Below are 14,948 nucleotides of genomic sequence, written 5' to 3' on the forward strand. Positions count from 1 at the left end.
TGCAAATGTTTCAGCACAGCAGCTTGTTAATGATTTTATGAGGCATCCTTTGCTATGTGCAGCTAGAATATACTGGCAAAGAAGGTGATAATGCAAGTTTTCCTTTTTACCTTTTTACTTCTAAAAACATATTGCTTCCATTGTGAAAATGTAAGAATAAATAATAGAGAACTATGCTCCAGATTAATTGATATGTAAATTTATTAACATTACACAGTTGCTAAATTTAAATGGAAGACAATGACAGAATTCCAAGCTGTTCTGGGAAAGAGATCAATTCATACTTCCATTAGAAAAAGTGCTATAATTACCTTATTAGCCGTACCAGATACCTTTTAATTCCATGACAGCTCTTCCTAACTGTATCATCCAGTAATTTATTAAACCCAACCTAAACATTTAAACATTTTAGTCCAATTTTCATTCACTTGTTCAGTTATCCAGATATTCAGCATCAAACAAACGATAAAAGATCAAATTGTTAGTCACATTTGATTTGGCAATGCACAGAAAGTGGTGATTAAAAGAGTCTTCTTTAATACATAATAATATGAACACTAAGAAAAGTCTATTTTCTTTGGGAAGAGAAATTACTTTGATGTGTATAGATAAAAGATCTGAATGCTTTTAGCCACATTACTCAAGAGAAAGAGAATATACACAAAGAGGTGCACTACTTCCTTGGCCTTGTGTGTTCTGATTTTATAAGCTTTCAATCATTCACATTTAGTCATTACAGAATGAGCTGTACCTTTGTGTGCTTTGCATGTGAAAAGCATTAGTTCCAACCCCTAGTAATTTTAGATAGAGCATGGAAAAACTGGCTATTGCTACAGAAATTTTCTTGTGGAATTATGCTTGATGAGGGAGCTTTAACTCCAAGAAATAACAATCATGTTTTTTGAGGTTTCCCAAATTGGAGAAAGCTAGGGGAGACAAACCTGAACTACATGGACCATTAGCCTGGAAGCTGTTAGGATCTGGATGGGGGTAAACAAACTCGTACTCAGTCACGACAAGACTGAGGGACTGTGGATGTTGCCCCCGAAGGACAATCCAGACAGTCCATCCTTGATCCTGGGGGGTGAAAACTTACACCCCTCAGAGAGGGCCCGCAATTTGGGGGTCCTCCTGGATTCACAGCTGACACTGGAACACCACTTGTCGGCTGTGACCAGGGGGGCCTTTGCCCAGGTTTGGCTGGTGCATCAATTGTGGCCCTACTTGGATCGTGTACTCACGCCCTAGTCACCTCAAGGCTGGATTACTGCAATGCGCTCTACATGGGGCTACCCTTGAAAAGTGTTCGGAGACTGCAACTAGTCCAGAATGCAGCCGCGCGAGCGATATTGGGTACACCTATCTTCCACGAGGTGTACTGGCTATTGGTCTCCGGACGCAATTCAAGGTGTTGGTCATTACCTTTAAAGCCCTACATGGCTTAGGGCCAGCATACCTGCGAGACCGCCTACTGCCACATTCCTTCCAATGGCCAGTAAGATCCCACAGGGTGGGCCTCCTTCAGATGCCGTCAGCCAGACAATGTCAGCTGGCGGCTCCCCAGAGGAGAGCCTTCTCTGTGGCTGCTTCGACCCTTTGGAATGAGCTACCCCCAGAAATCCAAACCTTACCCACTCGCATGGCCTTCAGAAAAGCTGTTAAAATCTGGCTATTCCGGTAGGCCTGGGGCTGTTGACCTCATTGTTGAGGTCCAGCCCCAATCAAAACGAATGGATGTGTGTTGATTTTAACCTGTTTCATTTCATTTTTTACTGTTTTGGTTTTTTCCTCGTTGTAAGCCGCCCAGAGTCCTCTGGGATTGGGCGGCCTATAAATCGTATAAATAAAATAATAAAATAAAATAAATTAGCTCTGTGTAATCCATTAGCTAAAGCATTAGCTGCAAGCCAATTTGACTAAATTTGGAAGGGTCTCAGCTTATACATGTAAAAGTGTACATAACCTAGCAGGCTCAGCTAGGGCTGAAGGAAACAGCTTAGATGGCCTCTATCAAGGAACCGTGAATTTGCTTTGAATTCCTGGACATCTTTATCTTACTATTCAGTGACTACACCTCTGACAATGGTACATAAACTTTGAAACTCATCTCATAGGCGTCATTAACTTCTTTACTTAAGCACATTTTTAGACTGCCTATGAATTTGCAGCTTAAACACTTCAATGTTCTCCTACTTTCCCCTAGGTCTGTGATAAGGATAAATGTATCATTCAAAATCAGAGGTCACTATCAGTAACTCGCCTGCTCACATCCCTGAGCTTACTAACATTTGTCAAATTCCAAATTTTGGAATTGGGACAATAGTATGCTTTGCCAACAGTTTATTTTATTTTTGATTAAAATTATATACTGCCTTTCCTCCAAAAACTCAAAACGGTATGCACCAGTGGTTCTCAACATGTGATCCACAGACTCCAGGGGACTACCATGTCATCACAGGGAATCTGCAAAGCTTGAAGAAATGTTATGATTTAAATCTTGAGTTCAGTCTTGGGGGTCCATGGCCACTAAAGGTATTTAAAGGGCATCTGTGGTGAAGAAAATACTACTAATATACATAATACTCACTCCTCTAATTTTTCTTTACAACAGTAATCCTGTGTAGAGATTATATTGAGAAACTGTCCAGCCCAAAGTCATCCAGGAGTAAATGGCATTTTAAAGAATTTGTGATCTTACACTTCATTTGTTGGCTATCTGAACTGTAGGTTAAAACATTTTTTTCCAGAAAACCATCTTTTAATCAGTGAAGACTTTTAAAACAGCTCACAGCTAAAACGCATTCCTGCTGCATTAAGAGGGTCAGTATTCCCCTCATATAGACTTCCTTTTTAGTCTAATTTCAATAGACTATATGTATCATTAAGAAAGAAAATTAGATAAACATACAAATTAAAGCAAATGCTTTGGGACTGATTTACTTTCTTAATTATATCTGTTACTCTTGAAGATTACATCGTTTCCAGGCTATTTCTAAAAGCAGTCTTTTCCCCTTGCTTTTTCTCATCATTCTCTCCCTGTTTTGGAAGATCACACATTCTCAGTATGAGTGATTTAATGTGAGCCGAGGACTTTGACTGCAAATTCTGCAATTTCTTAATGATGATGATGGTTTTTTTCCCCAGAACATAGCAGATATAATGAGCATTAAAATGCTTTGTCAGGCTCGCATTATTCTTTTATTAGCCTGACTATCAAAATCAATTACATTTTTGTGCCTGAAAGTTGACATGCTGGTTAATGCTCATTATATGAGCCTTTTAAAAAAAGTCACCCCAAAACACTCAAAATGTGCACATTATACATTTCTAAACTTCGGCATCTGAGTGTTTTTATTCTCTACATATCTCCATAATTTATGTAATGAAAACAGCACCCTATTTAATCTGTTGGGAATTAACAATAGATAGATAGATAGATAGATAGATAGATAGATAGATAGATAGATAGATAGATAGATAGATAGATAGATAGATAGATAGATAGATAGATGATAGATAGAGAGAGAGAGGGGGGGGGAGAGGGAGAGAGAAGGGATATTATCCAAAGATTTTAACAGCCATAAAATCAAATCATTTTGCCTGCATTTCTGCATATTTTTTCAGACTGAATACCATTTTCATTTCATTAAAAGCAGTTCTTGTTGACTACACACACACACACACACACACACACACACAACTTTTCAAGATCCGTGTTAATTTAGGTCATTTTGAAGGGTTACAAAATCATGCTTGAGCTTTTAAAACTTCTAACAAAGAGCTGATGAAAATTCAAAACAAAGCAAACTGATATTTTGATTTTTCTAAGCCTTCCATTGAACTCTTGGGCATTGTTTTAATATGGATCTTGATTAGAGTTATGTTGCACTGAGTCCTGCAATATAAATGGAGCTAAAGTTGATGTACAAAGTTATTTTCTATTTTATAACTGCAAATTAATTCCTTCATTGTGAAGTCCCATTTCCTCATAAGAGTTCTTAAGAGGAATGCCAACAAATAGAGCTTTGTTATGAATATTTTCTCAAAATAAATCCTAAATTCAGTGAAAACTATGCAAAGGAATGCCTGAATAAGACTACAAGCCAGAGGGTTAGCAATACATGTACTGCTTGATTTATGATACAATTGTGATCACAATCCATTGAAAATGAGGCAATCATAAAGCAAGTCATCACATGAATTGAACCAATTTTACAACTATTTTATCACAGTCGTTAAGCAAATTGTTAAGAGACTCCAGCTCCTCAATGGACTTTTTTTTTTTTTTGCTGGAAACTGGCAAAAAAAGTAAAAAATTACAAACATATGACCACAAGATGGTGCAAAAAGTTGTAAATGCAAGCAAATTGCCAAGTATCTAAATTATGATCACATGACTACAGGGATAGTGTGATTCTTGTAGGTTTGAGTACCAGTTGTAAATAACATTTTCCAAGGCCATCATAATATAAAACCATTATTAAACTAACAGTTGAGGACTACCTGCACTTGATTTTATTAACATAGAATACTTAATTTTAAAGGGGGGAATGCAATCTTTACACTTCCTATTTTTCTGAGGCAAAAATCCTTGAACTCACTTGTAGTGTGAAGTGGAAGGCTGACTAAGTTATTTCAGGATTTGAGGCAGAAAATCCCATGAGTATTTAAAGTAGTAACAATCATATAGTCAACTAATTTTAGACCAGAGGTGTTCAAGGTTTTCTGTGCCAAATTCTGTTCCTGGTCTTTAAATGGCATGGTGTGGGAAAGAGGATGAGACCAGAATGGAAAACGTATCTTAATTAGAATTACCCTTCATATAAAGTCATTCATCTGACTATTTTCCCCTACTGAAAGGTTTAAATTCATGATTTTATAATACACTTTAGAAGAAAGCTTCTAAAAGCTTTGCTATTTTAGGGAGTGCTATATGATTTTGCAAACCTTTGCTTTATGCCTTGGACTGAATGCCCCAAAGGTGTATCCTTAACTAATATTTCCCCTCTTCCATACTTTACAACTGCTTCTGTGTTACTACAATCCAACTAATTCAATAAACATATGGAAATGAACACTAATTTGCTATCAAAGTGGACAGCACAATTTTCCAAACAAAATAAAAAAGCATTTGTGACTCTGAACAAGTCAGACTAGCCTTACATTATCAGGTAGGTTTTAAATGAGAAGAAAGAAAGAATACTAGACCAACCAAAATCAACCTGGCTAATGTGTTACCATTTTGCTGTTTCCCATCATCTGTTCTCTACCGCCACTAGATCATTGAGGTACCATCTGGACCGCATCATCTGGGGTTTCAGTTCTGAGGTCCAGCCTTGACTGCACAGTTGATTTAGTATAAAAATATAAAGGACAATTTGCTGCCCAATCATGAGACACAGAATCTGTTGCCTAGAGAGCAACTTCATTCTGCCTAACAGTAGGGCCAGCTTGGCTGAACAGAGTTTGCAGTCATGCGAATATCTGGTGTTTTTGGCTCTTAGCAATGAAGCTATCTTTTTTTAACTAAGTATACAGCTGCAGCAAAAAAGCAAAACAAAACAAAAGCCTTGATCATAAGCAGTCAAAAATGCAAGACACCCTTGCGTATCTGCAAACTGTTTAAGCAAATGAACAGCTGCACAATTATTCTTTTCATAGCCATCAGAAATGCCAATGGTGAAGCATTACAACATTATCAACATTACAAGATGTTGATATAGAATTAATCTATAAAGTCACAAAGGAATTTTTTCACTACTCCCACAAGTGTTTAAAACCTATAAGCCACTATACAGCTTCAGCTTTCCCTTCCCCACATATTTATCAACTGATTGTGTTTTATTTTCAGCTCTATGTTACTGTTCATTGATTTTATTTATAACTAACTATTCTGGCAATACTGTTGGCCATCTTAAAAGCACTCAGATAGAAGGCATGAAATTAAATTGCAGTAATAAAGAAGTAATAAATACTTGCCATGCAGGGAATATTTTTTATGATATTTTTGTAGCATTATGTATATTCAGCAAAAGGGGGGACATGTTCTCCATCCTCTGTTTAGCTAAGGGGAAAAGTAGAAAATGCTGCTTCCAGAAATAAAAGGACACAAGATAAAATGTGGAGTTAACCCAGCATATGATCACAGTCCTTGGCATTTCACATGGCAATAATATGTCTTGCAAACATGACACAATCTGTAGTTTAGAATGCCTCTATTCTGTCTTTTCCTTCTACATTTTTCTTTTAGTTATGACTGTGAGTCATCTTATTCATCAGATGACAAATACTACAATCATCAACATGTTTATTTAGAACTGTGCTCCACTTGACTGGGCAAGGATGAATGGGCTGGTTGTTGGAAAATTCATCTGACTAGGTTTTGGGTGCTGCAACAGATGCCACTCTAAAAAAAAGAGGGGGGTATTACAAAAAAGAAAAGATGGATGTGGTGATGAATGGCATGTTAATGATTATCTGAGAGATTTATTAGTGACTAGATATCCTGCTTTGCAGGTAACTGGATATGAGTATATTTGATGAGTAGGTTTATCATTCTAGATAGTTTTTGCATACTGGTATTTTTCACAATCTGCTGTCCAGTAGCAATATGGAATGAGATGACTGAGGGACTTGTAGAGATATCTGGAATTATTTTGAACCTGTGGAATTTGAGAAAGTGGATAGGTTTCTCAATAGTATGAATTCAGCCATCTTTGGGCTCGATTCTTGCCCCTTATTGCTTCTTCAAATTGCCAAGAGGCAACAGAACATTGGACTTGAAGAGTGATAAATGTTTCAATGAGGGAGGTAATAGTTCACTACCATGGCAGAGTTATACCCATTTTTATAACTTTACCCCAGCCCAAGAGGAGATGTGATAGAGGTCCTAACCAAAATCTATAGATTGTAAGAGATGAATGGAATCAAACAGGCTAAAATTAAATTCTGGAAGTATGGAATATCAAGAAACATATGGATCCAGATTTGTTTTGGCTCTTGGTTGAGATTGTACTGCCTAGGAATTCGAACCTTGATATTGGAGGATTTCAGACTGCATACCAGCTTTTGCATATATGTGAAACTTTTTTCTGCAGACAACTACTTTATGTCATGGACAACTACCAGTTCACTGATGTCACCAATATGAATGAGAAGATGGAGGAGTTGTTTGGTGGTCCACATTTTAAGGTGTTAACTGAACAGGCTAACAAAGATTCTCATTTAAATGCTTCACCCATCATAGATGCATTTGCTTGCTTTAAACAAATCAATATTTTTTCAGCCCTTCTTAAGAATTGGCATGCTTATATTGTCTAGTGTAAAAATTAATGGCCACATCTGCAAAACGTTTTATGCACTTTAAAGCACTATATAAATGCTAAGTATCTGTTTATTATTCTGGTTAACTTTGCTATGCACCTGTAGCCATTTGTTTTCTCCGAAATGTTGTAGGGGGGGTGAGGTGTTGCTTTCTTCTTTCAGCTACCTGTAACCTTTGAGAATATAAATTAAAACATGTACTGTATAGCATTAGGAACTTGGCTCTCAGTTATAGAATTTTCACTCAAATTCTCTAAATGATATTGGACTTCCTGGCAGATGCATTCTTCCCAATTTAAATCTTGAAGTTATTTCCAAACTCCTTATATTGATGCTAGCTCACTGAAGACAATATTCTCAATTCTTCAGGATAGTAACTGATAGATTTCCAATTTTAATTGTTCAAGAATTATTGGTTAGGATAATCACATTTGTCTTACAAATGATTATCTTTCAAAAAATTCCAGTGTTGATATGTTTGTGTAGCTCTTTCACAGATGAAAAGAGGATTCCCCTCTTGTAGTGGTTCCTCATAAAGCCCTGACATACTGCTATACATACATACATACATACATACATACATACATACATACATACATACACACACACACACACACACATACATACATACATACATACATACTTTATCAAACATTATTCTATTTGACTCTTTAATGAAAAACAGCACTGTATTCATTCCTAGCAGCAGCATCTACAGGATCCCATGATGCAAGCTCTGCTCCCTTTCTGTTCATTTTAATGAAGGCATCAAATCCTGTGCATGCCTGTTTTCCTGAATTAAAGATTAAAACATATAATCCACTGACAAAATTATCACAATATTCCTGAGCAGATCCAGTGCATAAACCAATACCATAAACATGATTTGTGCACTTCAGCAGAGCCACACCCTTTCTCTGTGCTCAGAAATCTAGCATAACTTTTGACCTCATCATCGTATCCCACCCCCTATGTGGAGTGAGAGCTGTTCAACTTTAATGTAGATGACCTCTTCTGATTCCTCTTTAAAACCAATGGTGGGTCAAAGAGAAACAGAGGTGGTGAAATACGATACCACCATCTCCTGTTTACAATACAGTCCTTTCAACAGTTCCAAGAAGGTTGCACTCCCATTTGCATTGGTGACCCCAAGGGCATAGATAAACCTCCAAGTGGCCTCAACAATTATCAAGAAGAGTACTAACAACTACTGTAGATGACTTCAAGGAATATGAATCCTTCCATCCTCCATTATTCAGCCAGAACTGAAGAAGCTTCTTGGATGAGAAGCAAAACGTTTTCAAAGAAAAACAAAATCCAGTTGCCTTTTGAAAAAGCACCTATGGGGTTTTGACCTCATCCTACTCATTATTTGACCCTCCCTACCTGGGCATAATCAAAGCCTGTATTTCTACATGCAACACAGAAGACATACAAAAAAGGGAATTGGGATTTGAACCCACCACCATGCCCACCAACTTGACTTTTCTGATTACTTCTGTAGAAGCATCTGAATTCATTCCTGTACAAAGGAACCAATGGTTTAATTTCCATTTTTCAGAACTAGCTTAAAATAGCACAATCAATAGCAATAAAAGACAGAATTATGTTTTTAACACATAAGTGACTGAGAACTGAAAACAGTTTCAGAATAAAAGAGGAGGAAACTTGGAGAAAAAAAAAGTTAATTAGCATCTGACAGCAATTGTTTTAATTGGAAATATTTGTAAGTAGTACTTTAAAAGAAGCAATGTTAGAAGGCTAATATAAAGATCATTTTTGAAATAATTGATTTTTTAAATCCATACAATAAAAATAGAAATTGAAGCAAATCTAGCACTATGACAGTGCACATTTAGAAAGAGACATTGCAGGTTATACTAATAATAGATCCAAACATACATACTGTATAATGCATTGGATACTAGTTTTCTCAAAATGATTAAAATCTAGAGAATTAATCTGAATTTCATAACTTCAATAAGCTAATGCATACCCAGAAACTTACATTTGATATGGTGGGGGCATTTCTTAAACTAGGTAACATAATTTACAGTGCAAAAAGCCTAAGAATTTTTCTTTACATAACTTTCAACAGAAAAAAAATTGTGAAACCTGTTTCTCAGATCTCTCTACTCCAGCTCCAAATTTTCTTGGGATTCAGAGAAATTTGGATTTACATCTGATACAAAGTTTTCTCACTCCTGTAAATTCATTTTTACTTTTTGTACATCAGGGAGAACTATATTTCATTCCTGTCCACGGAATGTGTGCAATTGCCTACAATATTGCAATACTTTCAGAAATCAGTACTTTCTTATTGTAGGCCTTAATTTTTCATCTTCATTTTATCTATAGGCTAATATAAAAATATGCATATTTCCTGCATATTTTTGGAAAAATACAGTACAATGGATCTGAAATTACATCCATTCAAATCTTTATCCTAAAGTAGTTTTCTATCAATCAGGTATATTTCAGATATATTGGATGCACAATTCCTATAATTCCCTATGTTCTTAAGGAGTATGGACAATAGCTGGCAAGAAATTCTGGGACTATCACATCTGGAAAGTAAAGGCATTTCTGAAGGGTTTCTTGGAGAGGAAGGGAGGGAGGGAAATGACCATACATTAAAGGTAGCATGGTTGTATTGCCAAGGAGGAATGGGCAATAGCTTACTTGACCATAGCTTGTTAAATAATCCAACATTAGCTGGATTCATAAACACATGGCCATGTTCAGTATTCATTCATCAAATGATACTGAAATTAGTGAAAACAATTGGTTTAGTGCATTGTGTGAACACAGCCAATATTTGGGAATGATGGAAATTACTAGCTTTCTCCCACCCCTATATTTAGTAAATTTAGAAGAACTGGCAGATTCTTAACAAAGAAAGAAATCTCACATTTCAAATGATGGTGACTTACAGTGGCAAGCTTTTGGACATCTTCATCAGATGCTCCCAGAGAAGCCAAACCAATCTCTTGAGAAAACTGGGCAAATTTGGGGTCAGCAAGCAGAGGGACATGACCCAGGAGTTCATGGCATGTATCCCTGCCACAGAAAAAAATGCAATGTTAGTACATGTCTGAAACTATTGTGATATAAACTCACATAGAGCACTGCAACAATTCCCAAATAGTAAGTTAATATGTCCTTTTCCAAATTGAAAGAGGACTATCATAAAAGTTGCTTCAAAGCTTGAATCTTTTATTTACAGCAGTAAAACAGCATATTTATTTATTTATTTTTGCTTGACTCCCTTATATTGTTTAATTTTTGACAAAAATATGAACTGGCTGGGTCTAAAAAACATAAAATACCAATCATTTTTCATGGAAAGAAATGCTTCTATTTAATTTTTAAAAAATTCTTCTTGCTGTTCGTAGCTTTTAAAAAAGCTCCCATTGTCTCTTTGCATAAGCAAAAAATAGTATTCGTATTATAAATGTGTGTTTGTTTGTGGGGATGTTGGTGTCAATGTGCTTATTTCTACAGTCATCAGTATTTTTTAGTATTATATTTAGTTCCCCGTTATATTTCTGACAACCTCCCCTCAGTCAAGACAATACCAGCCTATCCGTTTTTGTTGACTAGATCACCACAGATGTGTATGTAAGGATCAGAACAATTAAGAAACTGCCTGTGAGTATGAAAATAGAGGAGTTAAGAAGCCTGTTTTTCCAAATGGTTTGTTTTCTTTTTCATTGTTTTACAATATAGAACCAGTGTGATGGGGGTTTATGATTAAGTTTAGTTCTTATAGACTTAGCATTCATTTCTGGTTCTGAACTGCCACCTTGTGCTTTTTATAAAAGACTCCACTTTTGGGAATAAGCTTGTCTCATTACTAAATAAGCACAATCTAAACTCATGATTCAAGTACATACATTTAGTTTAGCTTTACAACATCCCTTTCTTTTCCCTAATAAGGCTTCCATTAAGAAAGCCAGTTTGGTCTAGTGATTAAAGCACCCAGCTATAAACCAAGAGACAGACTTTTAGTCCCACCCTACGCGAACCGTGAAAGCCAATTGGTGACTTTGGGCTGCCACTCTCTGCCCACCTCACCTCACAAGGTTGCTGTTGCGGGGAAAATAGGAGGAGGAAAGCGTACTAGGTATGGTTGCCATCTTGAATTATTTATAAAAATAATAAAGAAGGAAGAAAATCTTTAAAAATCAGCTTTCCTCTTGAAGTATGTAGGTGGAGGGGGGGTGAGTAGGTTGGTTGATTTCTATTTATTCACCTATATTGAATACATGACTCTGGGTATCTTATAATTAGGATTCCCAGTCAGCATGTTCAACATATTGGGACCACACCTTTCCTAAAGAAAGTGTGTGAATGAACACTCTTGAATAGAAATGGAATTGCCTTCATTGATTTCAAGACTTGACCTCCTGATAAGTTTTCTTTTCAGGAGAAGAATATTGATCTGAGCTGCAGAAGTCAGGACCCTCACGAGTTTTGCAGTGCTTCAGTTCTCGCATTGCCAAGTAAAAGAGCAACAACAAAACCCTACTCCTGAAAATGAAATGCCATCTGTAAAAAAGCCAAGCTAAAATGACTTTAAGCAGGAAGTCCAGAAACCTGAGGTATATAAGAGTGAAATGAAGTAGAATGCCCTAAATTACAACTGTTCAGTGCAACATTTCATCACTGGTTTCATAGTTACTATTAAACTATGTTTGAGTGTGAGAGTTTTATTTGCTTGCTCTGTTAAATGCATTTTGGTCCTGTTATTTCTGAATGTGATCCCATCTCTCATTTCTAACGATGCAACTTATTTCTGGATGTGGCCAGATCCATCATTGTTGATGGTCTAGTCCAGTGGTAGTCAACCTGGTCCCTACCGCCCACTAGTGGGCATTCCAGCTTTCATGGTGGGCAGTAGGGGGTTGCTGTAACTCTGATTTATAAATTTTATAAAGTAAAGTTACTTCCCTACTTTATAAATCACCATTACTGTGGAACTGGTGGGCGGTTAGAAAATTTTACTACTAACAGAGATACAAAAGTGGGCGGTAGGTATAACAAGGTTGATTACCCCTGGTCTAGTCTGTTTCCAGATTACTCAGAAATGAATTAATGCAACTAACTCCTTAATAAGCAGAAAGTGTCTGCTTACTAATTCCCCAGCAGCTATTTCATTTTAGTCACCCAAGAGCAGACAGAGATTCTTTTGAGTATATGGAATACCATATTTTAAGTGCACATAAATCAAGACATTGTCATGAGAAAAAATATATATCTCTATAATCCTGTACTATAACATCTGTTTCAGAATTAGCATAGTTTTATTATAATTTAAAAGCAACAGTATCTTTAATTCAATATTCACTACATAGGCCTGTGCTACAAGAATTAGACTTGGTGTATCTTGTCAAATATGTATGGTATTTATATCATGGTCTTCTTTGTCATTGTCCCCAATTGTCTCTCTTTGAAAAATCATTTGGCTGTAGAATCCAGAACTTTGCCATGCAGTTCAATTCTATATCATTTATCTCACTATAAATACTGCCATGGGAAACTGTTGTGGCCCAGCAGGAGCCGTTGGAGCTGCCACCAGACTCCGACAGCGAGGGGCCCTATGAGTCGGCTCTGGAGGATGTGGAGGACTCTGGACAGGGTTCCGACTCCAAGCAGGGCGCAGAGAAGCTGGTTGGCCACCAGGAGGCGCCTGAGCCTTGGACCAGTGAGGAGGAGACAAGGGAGTGTGATCCAGACGTCGTGCATTGGAGCAGTGGGGAGGAGCCAAGGGAGTTGTTCCTGGATGCCCGGCAATGAAGAGCTAATAGGCGTAAGGAATAGTTGCGTAGTTACAGGAGATAATTGCACTCAGCTGGTGGTAATTAGGCTCCTCTCAAGACTATAAAAAGAATGATTGTGCACACGCTCTTTTGCAGGAGTCAACGTATTCCCTAAAGCTGGAGAACTTTGGTGGCTAGCTTGGCAGGCTGGATTGCTGCCAAGGTTAGTCTGTGCTGGATTGCTGGCAAGGTCCTGTCTACGTGTTAATAAATCCTTGCAGTATCTTTGTCTTGGCGTGCTTTGGTGTAGGACGAGGGGGGTCAGAACAGGAAACTATCAAAGGTCTATACGCAAATCAGCACTACTGAAGCATAATAATCCTAAAGGCTAAAAACTAAACTAAATCTATTGCTGAAAAAAAATTGATCTGGAAGGGAAAAAAGGAGGATATTTTTTTCCTTTTACTTTTTAGATCTGCACTTTTAGCATTTTCTCTTTTTTCTTCTCCCTTTGTCTCTCCTTTTGGTTCTATTTGAGTTTGTAACAGTTCTTCTTACTGTTAGAACTTTCTATAAAATATATTTTTTTAAAAATTGATATGGCCTCTCTATAGCAGCAAAGCAGTTCAAGAGACACCAATGCAGCCATTTAGTGCTTAGTCATTTTTTTGCCATTCTGTTATGGTACATGACAAATTGGATGTTTCATGTTCTTATGAATTCATTAAAAAAACTTTATTGTATAAGTACCAACAAAGGATAATTGCTTTGGATGACAAAGCATTTAGATGATATATCCTAGCAAGAGCTGAAAGATATAATAAAGTAAGAAATACATTTCCAATGCAATCCAGTGCAATGTTTACTCCGAAGCAGTTTCATTGAACCAATGGGACTTAATCTCATGGGGAAAAGTATTAGAATTGCAGCACCATTTAGATTATTACCAAGAGAAGAGAATATTTGTAACAGAGGAGTGAACTATGGGGTCTTTGGTGCTCTCTGAGCTTGCTTGCTTGCTTGCTTGCTTGCTTGCTTGCTTGCTTGCTTGCTTGCTTGTTTGTTTGTTTGTTTGTTTGTTATTTTGTCAAGTATGAATTAGATAGCAGGGTTTGATAGGGTGTTTCCTATTTTGACTACTTGTTGCCTGTTTGATAGGAATGCAACTATCCACTTATGCAGGGAACCAGAGTTGCCATAAGATTTTAGTTTTAGAAGTAGTTTGTTGTGTACCACTGAATCAAAAGCTTCACAGAACTCTATATAAATTGCATCTACTGCTTTACCCTGGTCGAGTTGTGAAGACCATATGTTTTTGCAGTGTAAGAGTTGCAGATTGCAGGTCAATATTTTTTCTGAAAAAAAATGTTTGTAGTTGTTTCACTACTCAACTAGGTAACATTATCAGTGCTAGCAAATCAATCAAGCTCAAAGAGTATCAATGACCCATATTTTGGATTGTCTTTCAATAAAGAATAATAAGAAAACAAAGAATATTCAGTGGTATCTGATTGCTTCCTATTTTGCATGGCATGTTAAGGCTTATATTGCAAAAGTGAGCTTTAAATGGAGGATCAGGTTTCCAGGGTTTTAGGGATGAAATGTAGAGGCTGTTTTAGGGAGGTTGGAGGTTGCTCCTCCAACCTCCCTAAAACAGAGACGAAACTACAAGAACCAATTTAATTTTTTAAATCCCCAAAATGATGGGAAGGGTCTGACAGATGCTGTTTGCCCCCCCCTGGATTTACTGAAGTATATAAAGGGAAAAAGGTTCTAAGAATAAATACAAAGTAAAGTGAAATTAGCCCTGGTAGAAATAACTATTTCATATGAGCAGAAACTCATCTCCTGAGGCAACATATG

General features: G+C 36.8%; 1 protein-coding gene across 1 annotated transcript in view; it reads right to left on the bottom strand.

The window, feature by feature from the left end:
• Positions 1 to 14,948, bottom strand: part of TPH2 (tryptophan hydroxylase 2) — an 86,239-nt gene that overhangs the window by 46,517 nt on the left and 24,774 nt on the right. The window contains exon 8 of the mRNA XM_014057198.2: positions 10,257 to 10,383. Within this exon, the coding sequence (XP_013912673.1) occupies positions 10,257 to 10,383 (127 nt within the window). The remainder of the gene's footprint in view (positions 1 to 10,256; positions 10,384 to 14,948) is intronic.

Source organism: Thamnophis sirtalis, unplaced genomic scaffold (genome assembly GCF_051295495.1).
Source record: "Thamnophis sirtalis isolate CommonGarterSnake01/CBP01778 unplaced genomic scaffold, rThaSir2_p1.2 scaffold_9, whole genome shotgun sequence".
Taxonomy (NCBI): domain Eukaryota; kingdom Metazoa; phylum Chordata; class Lepidosauria; order Squamata; family Natricidae; genus Thamnophis; species Thamnophis sirtalis.